Source organism: Passer domesticus, chromosome 4 (assembly GCF_036417665.1).
Source record: "Passer domesticus isolate bPasDom1 chromosome 4, bPasDom1.hap1, whole genome shotgun sequence".
Lineage (NCBI taxonomy): Eukaryota > Metazoa > Chordata > Aves > Passeriformes > Passeridae > Passer > Passer domesticus.
The window spans coordinates 19,287,690-19,298,936 of NC_087477.1; the positions used below are offsets into that span (position 1 = coordinate 19,287,690).

Consider the following 11,247-nt stretch of genomic DNA (forward strand, 5'->3'; position numbering starts at 1 on the left):
TTTTTAAGTTGTTTTCTGGAAAACTCACTCATATTTAGAACTAGAAGTACAGTTTAATGTGAGTTGTGTTCCTAATTTGAAGATGGTTGAAATGAAGCAGACTGTCACTAATGACAATAGATCTAATTGTTCTGGGAATTTTCTGTCAGACTTCTTGCAGTCTGAAAGAGGCTTTTTAGCAGTTTGATTGCACTCCTGGGTAATGAGAATTACGTTCTAGAATATATATTCTTTTTTTCCTGTTCTCAGTGATCTTCTTTAGATTTATAGTAAGACTGATTTTTGGGTATAATATCCAATAATAAAGGCTCTGGAGTGCTTTAACAGTAGCTTCCATTGTATCCTTGGATTATTGATGACAAACACCTCCTAAATCCTTCAGATTTTAAGGATCTGGTGGGGAAAACACGAATTCTGATGAATAACTACCTGCTTTATTGGAAGTTGATGTACGTGTCTAGCCCTTGGGTTCCAGCTATTTACTCTCCAGTCACATTTCCTCAAGGGGAGGAATAACTAATGGAAACAGCAATGTAGATCCAGTCAACTGCCTGGATACCAGGATTCAAGAGAAGGAAAAAGCAAACAGTGGATAAAATTAGATGTTTTCAGATTAACTGCTTGAAAATTAAAGCATCTGTTAAAGCCTAACTGGTTTCTGTTGCAAGTGCATTGTTCCAAATGTTCTTTTTGCAAAAAAAAAACCAGAAAAATACCAACCCTAGAAAGCACAGTCACTATTCCTGTGTTTAAACTTCTGTTGTTTTTTGGTGTTTTTTTGGTGTTTTTTGGTGTGGTGTTTTTTTTTTTTTTTTTTTTTTTTTTTTTTTTTTTTTTTTTTGTTGTTGTTGTTGTTGGCTAAAGCAATATGCAAAGACTTGGCTCTTTGAAGGGGTGAGAAGGCAACATTCCTACCCATGCTGCATTGTATTTTTAGAACAGACTAAAGGAAGTATGTGTTTTGTAAACATCTTTGTGCTTATTATTCCAGAAATTTGGACAGCCTATCCAGGAAAGGTGCATGGAACATGAAGAGAGACCGAAAGTGCTAAATGAACTGGGGAAGAAGATTCAGCTCCTTATGAAAGCAGTAGAAGCATACAAAAATAAGGTAAAGCCAAATGCTTCAGCCCTTCAGTGATTGCAGGTGTTTTGAGTTTGGCTGTAGAGAGTCTTTTGTGTTTAAACAAATCCTGTAAAGTTAACTCTTACACTGCTTTAGAAGGGCTGTTGTACTTCTGCTCCTGAGAGCTTTAAACTTGTTCAGCATTGCTAGCAGAAGGAGCTGCTTCATGAGAACTTAAATCAGAGATTTATGTGTTTTTTTACTGGTACCACTTGAGATGGATCTCTGAACTTACAGCTGTTACCGGTGTTTCTGTAACTTTGAAAATTAACTTAAGTGGGTGAGCAGCATATTTTAATCAGTGATACAAATACCTCTCTCTCTCCCCTTAGGATGAAAAATACGACCACCTAGATCCTGCTGAGATGGAGAAAGTTGAAAAATACATTAATGAGGCTATGAATTGGTTGAACAGCAAAATGAATGCCCAGAACAAACTCAGTCTAACTCAGGATCCAGTTGTCAAAGTGGCAGAAATACTAGCAAAATCTAAGGTAAAAAAAAATAATTGTACTTGTTGCATTCTAATCAGTTTTTCCTGAACCAGATTTTAGCCTAGATCTGAGCTAGAATTACACATCTGCAGAGATTTTAAAGCTATTAAAAGATCTGTACAGGGAGCAGCAGTTACAGCACTCTTCAGTGCTGGCTCCTGATTTACAGTAGTACTTCTGCACAAGCCTTTTTAAATACCCCGAGTTACAGCACCAGGTTTCTAGAGAATTGGCTGTTACATACAGGTTTGTAGCAAATCAGAAGTTCCTCAGCCTCCTGAGAGGCTTTTTTTGAAGCTTCTAGACTTTGCAGCATAGAGAAGTGTGGTCCTTGACAATGACATTCCAGGCCATTAGGGACCAGAAACAAATTAGAGGCATTGTAGTTGCGTGCAGCTGCTGTGCCACCGAATGACCTTGCTGTCTCACTTGTGTCACAACTAGGAATTGGATAGCTTCTGTAATCCCATTCTGTCCAAGCCCAAGCCGAAGATAGAACCTCCCAGTGACGGGCAGGCCAAAGCCAACGGGGAGCACAACGGGCCCGTGAACGGACAGAGCGCTGCTGACCCCAAACCCGAACCAGCCAAGGACAGCCCTCAGCAGACCAAACCCTCCGGAGAAATGGAAGTGGACTAAACCTTGCATTTCTTTTACTTCATTAAAATAGTGCAAGTAACCACAGGGTCCATTCTTTTTGTCTGGTACACACCTCAGATGTTCAGTTATTCTTAGCCAAACTTCTGTCATTTGTTGCTGAGTAGTTTTGAAAGTGTTTTATATTAAGTACACCTCTGATGTTCATTTCCACTGATGCTGCTTATGTGGAGCTTTAGCCAAATGTAGATTGTATAAGTCAGTTGAAGCTTTCCCAATATATTTTATATCAAACATACAGAATTGATATATAAATGGCAACAATCTACCTTATTTAAAGCTTTTATTGTGGATAAACCTCAGCTCCTTTATTCAGGAAAGGATACTGTATTGCACTACTGATGCTCAAGTGTAGATCTAATCGCATCTTTATTTTGGAAAAATATTGGAATTGAAGTGGCAAAACCTGTCACTTGAAGCACTGACCTTTTCTAGTTATTGTATTGTTATAATTTAAATATTAAAATAGAGGTTAGTTGGCATACCAGTCCATCTTGTTGATGTACCATGAGAATTGTACGGTCTTTTTCATAGGAACTGAATAATCCGAGCTTAAGCATTTTTTGGGTTCCCATACCACTACCAGTCTTCATTGCAAACTGCTCCAGCACCGTGGCTCTGCTGTGTGCTGGAATCCCTGGTCTCTGCACATTGCTGTACATACCCTGCTGTGCTTAGGACAGGGTGATGCTGGTGAGGACAGGATGAGAGGGGAGAACATTCAAGGCCTGCTGCGTAGCTTTCCCTTGAAAATGTCTTATTGCACATGGAACTATTAACACTTCTTTTGTTTTGAATTCAGTTTACATCTGATTGTATCTCATCCTGCAGAGGAGGAACAACAGAAACAGTGCTGTGCAAACTGGGTATCATCACCCTGATTTTGAGGTGGCTTAAATGCTGTTTGGTCCAAACTTGAAAGAAATGCTGAGAGCTTATTTAAGCCTTGATACTCCACACATAAATATTTTGGTCAAGGACCAAAACAAAAGAGCTTAAAAACTGGACATTATTACCCCAAAGGTGGAATTTACCTGTTGAACTTGCATAGCTTACCACTTGGTTTGGTCATTTAGCTCTTTAATGAAAGTTTCTACAATGTATTACACAGTAGAATCACTGTTTCCTTTGATATGTCTTAAACGTTGTCGAGGTCCAGTCTATGTCCCAAATATTTTCCAAATGCTTCTGTCAGTCACTGAGGTGCTGCAGCACTTGCTAAAGCCAGTCACTATTGACTTCAAAACTATTGTTACCAGAGTGGGAATGGACTAGTCTAACTATTAAAAGTGGTTTCTTTACCTAGCATAAGAAAATAAGTTGCAGTGTAATGCTTCAGTGACTTGAACTCTGTCCCAGAAACAAATTCAGATATTAACCAGGCACTCCTACAGCAGTTCTCTTATAGGATATGTTGCTGTTGTAAAGAAGTGAAGAACCACAATCCTGTTTCTGGCTTTGGCAGCCATTTTATCTGCAGCTGTGCCCTTCATCTTCTACCACTGTTCATGCTACAAAAAGTAACTCATGACCTCTGGGAGAGGTGAATTCAACTCCTATACCTTGACAGAACAAGGAAGCAACATTCATGATTGTACATAAATCTATCTGCCAGTCTAGTTCAAGTGCTGGAATTCTGTCTTCATGACTGCCATCAAGTGACTGAGATGCATGTACTTTGTTCTTGTTCCTCTTCCATGCAGTCAGTGTGGATGGTCTGACACTGTAGGTTCACATGTTTAATGCCCTTGAACAAAAACTGAGTGACTTTGAGGAGAACTGTTCAGCAGCTCCTCTGCAGCCTCAGTCTCGAGTTCTGCCACGGTAGTCACACCTCGGGTGCTGAGGGGGACTCTACTGCAGCGTCAGGCTGGGCTGGCTTGGGTCTTGTAGGCTTCAACACCATTTATATCCCAATGGCTTTTAGCACGGCAGCGTAATGAGCAGCATTCTCAACTACTGGCTTCCTGAAATCCAGCTACACAATAATTTCTCTAGGTAGACTTCTTGGTAGCTGTGGCAGAAGAGCACAAAACTACAGAAATCTCCAGTAGCTAAAGGGTCACGTGCAAGAACAGAGTGTCCTCTGCTCACGGCCATCAGATGCTTAATAGCACATCACAAATGTTTGAGGCAGTGCTTAGGATAAAGGCTAGAATAATTCTGCACGCTTAAAAGCAGACATGGTTCAGACAAACAGTTGTAGTCAAGTGTTCTTACTAGAGTAAGGGGTTTTCTGCTGTGCATCTGGTCTGTCTCTAGATCCCTGCTGAAGAGGAATGCTGCCCACAGAAGCTGGCTCTGAGGTCCATGTTAGGAATGCCATTTGGCATGGCAGAGTTGATCTTTCCACAGTGAGGTTCACATTAATAAATTATTTGCTCATATGTAATCTGTTTCCTGTTACAAAGAGGAGATTTCACCAGGACAGATTTAAGTACTTAAACACTATGCTCAGCTTCAGGTTTTGTGTGTCAGACTCAATGAGCAAGTTCCCTCTGCCTATCCTGACAGCACCAGAGTGAGTGTCTTTGCAACATAAAGTTTTGGTAGGGAACTGGCAGCAGTCTGCTGCTCTGCATCTTGTATATTACAACAGCAGGTATTTGTTGATAATGTCTTACTTGAAACTTTCTGCTTAGGGAAAGTTACATTTCTGATATTTGAAAATATTCCCTCTGTCCCACAAAAAGAAAAAAAGGAAGCAACACAATATTTGTGAAGGCAGTGCAGATCATTTAAAAAAAAGTTTTGTAATTCAGGTTCTGAAGTTTGATGTAAAGATCTAGTTACAAACCAGCAAGATCTTCCTTCTTCCCTTTAAAGAGGACTCATTCTCTCCTGTCTGGAGCATTAATGGACTTGTTCAAGAAAGGACTTAAAAATTAATTTATTTTAATTTTCTTTACTAAACTGAGTTTAGTTTAGAACTGATTCATGAGTTCCTTTCCACTTTTTTATTACGGTACTTTAGACTCCAAGGAGTTTCTTTGAACTTCAAATGTAACATAAACAGATTTGTAACACTCAAGTTAGGATTTTATGCTCTTCTTTCTTGAAGCTGCTGCTTCATGACAAAATACCCCTTGATTTTGAATGAAGGATTTGATTTTGTTGTGTCTCAATTTGAACAAAGAGTCCTCTCCCTTGCTGGCTTCTGGCAGTGTCCTTGCACTGCATAAGTGCTGCCTTTGGGGCAGGCTTGCAGAGCAGTGAGCAGCTGATCCTGCATGCTCAGAGGCAGTTGGGAAACACCCAGCCTGTATCCCACAACCTGTATTCCCTGCCAAGGCCCCGGGGCAGAGCGAGGGGAAGGTGCCCTGTCTCTGGCACGCAGCACAGTGGGGGCAGTGCAGTGTCTGTGGTGCAGCTCCAGCGTTCTGGACACCTTGTGGTGTGAGGGATGGAGGCTTTGCTTCTTCCACCTGCAAGTGGAAGCTGTTAAGGTAAAGCATCCAATCTGTGTGTTGATGAGATTTCTTTGTATCTTCAACATTTGAAATTCCTTAATATTTTGCAACATCTCTGTGTGCTGAACTCCAATCTCTCCTACAGATTGCTAATAACAGTTCTCAAATATTCCATATTTAATTGAGGGTTTTCCTGTAAGGATTGTTTGAATGTAATTTCAGGAAACAAGCGAGGAGCTGACAGAAGGGTTTTCTTCCCAATTATTTTTTGACACCAGTGTGAAAAATTAACAGCCTTAACAAAACTTGGAATTTACACTTGTCAGAGCTCTGGTTTTCCATGCCTGTCAGTTAAAATCCAAAACACAAAGCTGTGTTGCCAACACGCTGCATTTGCTGGTTCAAAGCACCTGCCCAGCTGCTGTAGGAAAAGAAGCTAAATTCAATTCCTGTAGATCAGTGCTATCATGAACCTCATTCCTCAAAATAGGACTTCTCATTGCTGTGTAATCACACTGTAATACTTCCACGTTTCTGGGAGCCCTTTTCAAGTGAAGCTCAGATGCCCAAACTTGAGTTGTGGGCTGATAGAAGGTCTGCCTGCTCTGAGGATTATTATATTAATTGCCACTAGCTGTGAGTTTATTAACTGGATGGAGGAATATTCTTTTGCCTCTTACACTTCTGCTACTCTTAGGTTTTCTCATCTTTCAGGCACCAGGAGACAGAAACTCTCAAAAGAGGTGTAAAAAACATGTTGCTTAACAAAAGGCGTTAATGCCTCATAAATTATAATTTCAGCTCCCAAGATAGCAGTTGGAGTATGAACACAAGATCTTAGTAGCTACAGAAAGTGTGTGGTGGCTGACTCCTAGCTGAATTCTTAATTTTCTGCAGTTGAAATTTGAAGACTTCAACCACTTACTACACATGTAAATAACAATGAAAACAACTAAATGTGACTGTTGGCACTGCAGAATACTAAACCAGCAATGTGCTTGATGTGACTTACTTGATACAGCTGCTAAACTTTGGTTTCCTTTCCTGGTCAGAAGGAAATGTATCAAGCAGTGAAAACCAGGAATCATTGCAATGAAATCCATCAAGAATAACATTAAACAAAAATGCAATTAAGAGCTATACCAACCAGCCACCTCTACCAAGTGTTGAAATAGTTTAATTAAGTTGATCAAAAAAGATGGTAGTCCCTGAATGTTGCAGTGGTTGGAAAAGTTTCTTTCCATAGTCGATAACCATAACTCCAGGGGATGAGGGGGGAGGAGATGGGAGTGTCAGAATTTAAAGCGGTGTTTAAATATGGAAAATGTTTACCATGTATGTAAAGGGGATCCTTAGTAGTGACAGATCATGTGCAAATTGACAAGACTTGGATTTATTTTTGAATGGCAAGACAGATTGTCAAGGTTGTGTATAATTACAATAAATATATAAACCGCTACTTGAACCAGAAATGACCACCCAAGACCTCATTTTTGCATCAGTGTTCTTAAAGCAGCTTTGTCTGATGTCGTGGGTTGATACAACTGGAGTTTGTCCAAAAGGCCACAGGTAAGATAAAGGCATTTTTGGTGCCTCACCTGCCCCACTGTGGTTTCTGTGGCCCAGGCTGCTGCAGTACAAACACAGCACTGCTTTGCCTCTGGGGAACTGCAGTTACTTTCACAGCTGCCATCACATGTCTGTGTTAGGATGAACACAAATTCCCAAGTTCTCAGTAATTCATCTGTCATGAATGACTTACTGCAACATACAAGTTCCAGGTAGTTTTCCTGTGCCTTGAACTCCTGGGGGAAATTGATGGCTTTGGGCACAGTTGATTTTCTGAGCAGATGCAGAGCAGCAACCTGTAGCATTCCTCCAGGAATTTTTCTATGTGCTAGCAGTGTAACAGGAATACTTGCATTCTCCACCAGGATGCAATGACTGTAGAATTCTGCATAATCAACAAAAAAAGCACCAAAACAACATGATTCAACATGTTTATATCCATCTTCCTTGGCACACTTTAAAAGCTCCTCAAAGTCTGCATTTTATCCAGGCTTGGCATTCTTAAATCTCAATAAAGTATTTCAGCTATATTAATTTCACAGGCCAGGTTTGGAATTTCGTGCTGGGGAAAGGTCCTTCCTATTTCAAGAACTGTATATATTTATATGTATATACATACACATATAAAGTACAAATGTAAAAATGCACACTAGAAATCAACTTCCCCTTATCAGTACAGGGGAAAATACTGCCCCTAACCTACTCTGCTGTCTCTGCTGCATCTCCGACCGCTCAATCAGCTCCTTCACACTCCAATATTTACCAGCTCTGCAAGGATGTTGTATCCCACTGTCACACAGCAAAAGGACTGTTATAGCAAAATAAGGTGAATGTTGAAAGAATCACAGAATATCCTGAGTTGAAAGGGACCCACAAGGATCATCCAAGTCCAACTCCTGGCCCTGAACAGGACACCCTAGCATTCCCACCTAGAGCATTGTCCAAATGCCTCTTGAACTCTGTCAGGCTTGGTGCTGTGGCCACTTCCATGGGGAGCTTGTTCAGTGCCCAGACACCCTCTGGGTGAAGAACCTTTCCCTATTATCCAACCTAACCCTCTCCTGACACAGCTTCAAGCCATTCCCTTGGGTCCTGTCAGCTGAAGGCAGCCAGCTAAAACTCTGAGGGAATTAAAAACACAGCCACAATGTAAGGCTAACAGTGTTTCCATCAGAATGCTTAAGTACATTGTGAGGCCCTAGATTTCAAATTTTGCCTGAAAACCAGCTTCTCTGAACTGTAATATCCTAACGCTGCCTCAAGGGGCTGGCTCGGTGCAGTTTCAGAGAGAAATGAGCTGCTTGTAGAATAAAAACAATTTATTCACAGGGACTGTGTTTGTTGTCAGAGCTTCTGAAACAGGAGTATCCCTGTGATCATTACCATGGCTGCAACTGAATATTATCCTTTACTTTCTCAGCTTAACTCTGTCCTACATTCTTCATTCTCCCTGAAAACATCAGTGTGCTCTTCCTTTTATAAGGTTAATTAGATTTTCAATGGTGCTGAAGCATTTACAATTATAAAGAAGAAAATGACACCTTCCACAGCAAACACAACGTTTAAAGACTACTGGTCAAGAGCATTTTACTTGCAAATTTCTTCAGAAAATAGCCTTATCCTCACATGAGAGAACATTCCAGGAATAAAACTGAGCATTTTATAAGCATTGAACAGGCAAAAGTAAATGTGAGTTACTAATTATGCCTCTGAAGGACAGTGAAATTAAGTGATTCATTCAAGTCACAAAATATCTGCAGGGGAAAAACATGCTACATTCCCAGGAAAGGAGTCAACACCACCAGGAAGGCAACACACCAGCAAAAAAATCCTAGCCAGAGCTTTGAGTTCCTCCTGTGGAGCATGGCAGCAGCCAGCAGAACTACTCCTGGAAAATAAAATGACAAAACAAAATAGCAAGCATTTGTCTTGACAATACTACAGGAAGATGTGGCCCAAGGAGTTTCCTTTCTCAGCCAAAAATAACCTTTCCCATTTTACTTACCCTTTTCACATCTTTCAAATGCTCCTGTTGCAATAAATATCCCCCACCCACTTCATCATCTACCTGCACTGCCTTGTCTACAATATCAAGGCAGGACAAAATACCATTCTATGGTGATTTTAGCATAGAGAATGGAGATGGAAAATGTGCAGACTGTGTGATGGATTTAATGATAATTCAAGACCAAGCTAGGTCTTCTTAATAAACAGGTCAAATACTGAGCCCACCCTTTCTCATGGAATTTATTTTGACTTGGACAAGTTTTCTCTATTAGAAATATCACTTAGTGCTCACAAGTGCAGTGCAATCAAAAGAATCACAGAAAAGGCATCTGAAAAAACCTGCAGAGTGGTTCATGTCCTCGCTCAGGAACAGGGCACAATCTGGGGCTGTGTTCCATACAGCAACAAATACAGACACCTACAACAGAGGCATCAGCCAAATTAGCAAATCATTCCAACGACCTCATTGTTTCCATAACACAGGCATGATGTCAGCCTGGCTCTGGTGCTAAATCACCCACTAAGCTCACCCTTGGCATCCACAGAGACAGGCTCAACTGTACCACACAGTCACAAATTCTCTAACTTCACTAGGACGGACAAAAGATCTCAGGGGGGAAAAGCTTATCCTGGCATAAATGGTAAAGTCCCACTGGGCTACCAAATGCTGCCATTACAGTCCAACACAATCAGTAAAAACAAAATCACCACCTGTCTTTGACAGCACTAACACAAGCAACACAATATTCCTGTAGCATAGGCTCAAGGCCAGTAACTTCATAGGAGGCTTCAAAGTTGGAATGTCCATAAAAATGCGTTAGTCAGTGCAACAAAGCCTTCTGCCACACCAAGGATTTTACTTAAAACAGATTATATTTAATAACCAGCTTCTCAGAAACAATCGTTCTTTCAACAAAGTTTTTTTTCTTCACTTATATTATAAATGTCTTCCCTTCAGCCAAGGATGAAACATGTTGTCAGTTTTACAGATGAGTAAACTAAATCACATGGCTAACAAGTTTGACTTGTTTCTTAAAGATACAGATTTAAATAAAAAATTCCTTCTCTGAAATAAATTTAATTTCACTACCAAAGAGGTAGGGGAGGTGAGGAAAGAATTTTTTTCCACATCTTTTTTCTTGATCAGCACAGCAGTGGCACAGTCATTTCCAGGATGAAGAAGTTCTCAGTTATTTTTTTCTGTCTGGAACATGTTCCCTCTGCAGAACTCGCCATCATGCAGACAGATGAGAGCTGCAGCCCTTTGCTGCATGAGCCAAAGCATCAAAAGTGATCCAGGTCTCAAGATATTTGTTCAGCTCCCAGCCTGTATCAACACAAAGATTCTGCCATCTGAATTCACATTTCCTCTGAGCATGCTGAAGAGAGAAATGTCATTTTCTTAAGCAGCCACATGAGGAATATGGAGAAAGTTAAAAAAAAAACCCAAGAAAACAACCAAAACCTGGGCTACTGAAAGTGAAAACAGACTGTACTGCACTGTAGCTATGCTACTGTTAGTCAGACTTAAGCAATAAACATGCCATGGAAAGTTCTCAAGGAAACCAGTCTGGTCTCTCTGGTAGGAGAGAATATCAGGGAGGAGACCTAAGAGCTCAATAATTAAAGCTGAGCATAGGCTTTTGCTTAAGAAAGGAGTTTCAAAGCTAAGCTTTGAACACACTGCTTCACGTTCCTCCAAACTTACAGGCACACTGCAAATACAGCCCTGGCACTTTGAAAGGGCCTTGTTTGGGTCCTGCTGCAGTCACAGCAGCACAAAGCTCAGCACAGGCGACTTAATCCTCAAACACAGGCCCAGCCTCTGGCTCCAGTAAAACCATGGGTGTAATGGAAGTGACACCTGCAGTTTTTTCCTGCATGCTCCATTCTCAGTACTTCTGAGAATGGAGCATGCAGGAAAAAACAAACAAACAAACAAACCAAATGTGAATTTCACTGGGGGAAAAAAACCCCCATTATT

At 40.7% G+C, this 11,247-nt stretch overlaps 1 protein-coding gene and 1 long non-coding RNA gene across 8 annotated transcripts in view; one reads left to right on the forward strand and one right to left on the reverse strand.

The window, feature by feature from the left end:
- HSPA4L (heat shock protein family A (Hsp70) member 4 like) overlaps window positions 1-7,159 on the forward strand; it is a 23,826-nt gene extending 16,667 nt beyond the window's left edge. The window contains exons 17-19 of the mRNA XM_064416445.1: window positions 992-1,111; window positions 1,459-1,620; window positions 2,065-7,159. Of these exons, the coding sequence (XP_064272515.1) occupies window positions 992-1,111; window positions 1,459-1,620; window positions 2,065-2,259 (477 nt within the window). The 3' untranslated portion in view covers window positions 2,260-7,159. The remainder of the gene's footprint in view (window positions 1-991; window positions 1,112-1,458; window positions 1,621-2,064) is intronic.
- The window catches only part of LOC135298660 (uncharacterized), a 20,042-nt gene that overhangs the window by 4,553 nt on the left and 4,242 nt on the right, over window positions 1-11,247 (reverse strand). For 3 of the 7 annotated variants that reach the window (XR_010360696.1, XR_010360692.1, XR_010360693.1), the window contains exon 2: window positions 7,450-11,164. This is a non-coding gene — a long non-coding RNA (uncharacterized LOC135298660). The remainder of the gene's footprint in view (window positions 1-7,449; window positions 11,165-11,247) is intronic. The other 4 variants (XR_010360697.1, XR_010360695.1, XR_010360698.1 and 1 more) reach the window with 4 other exon arrangements.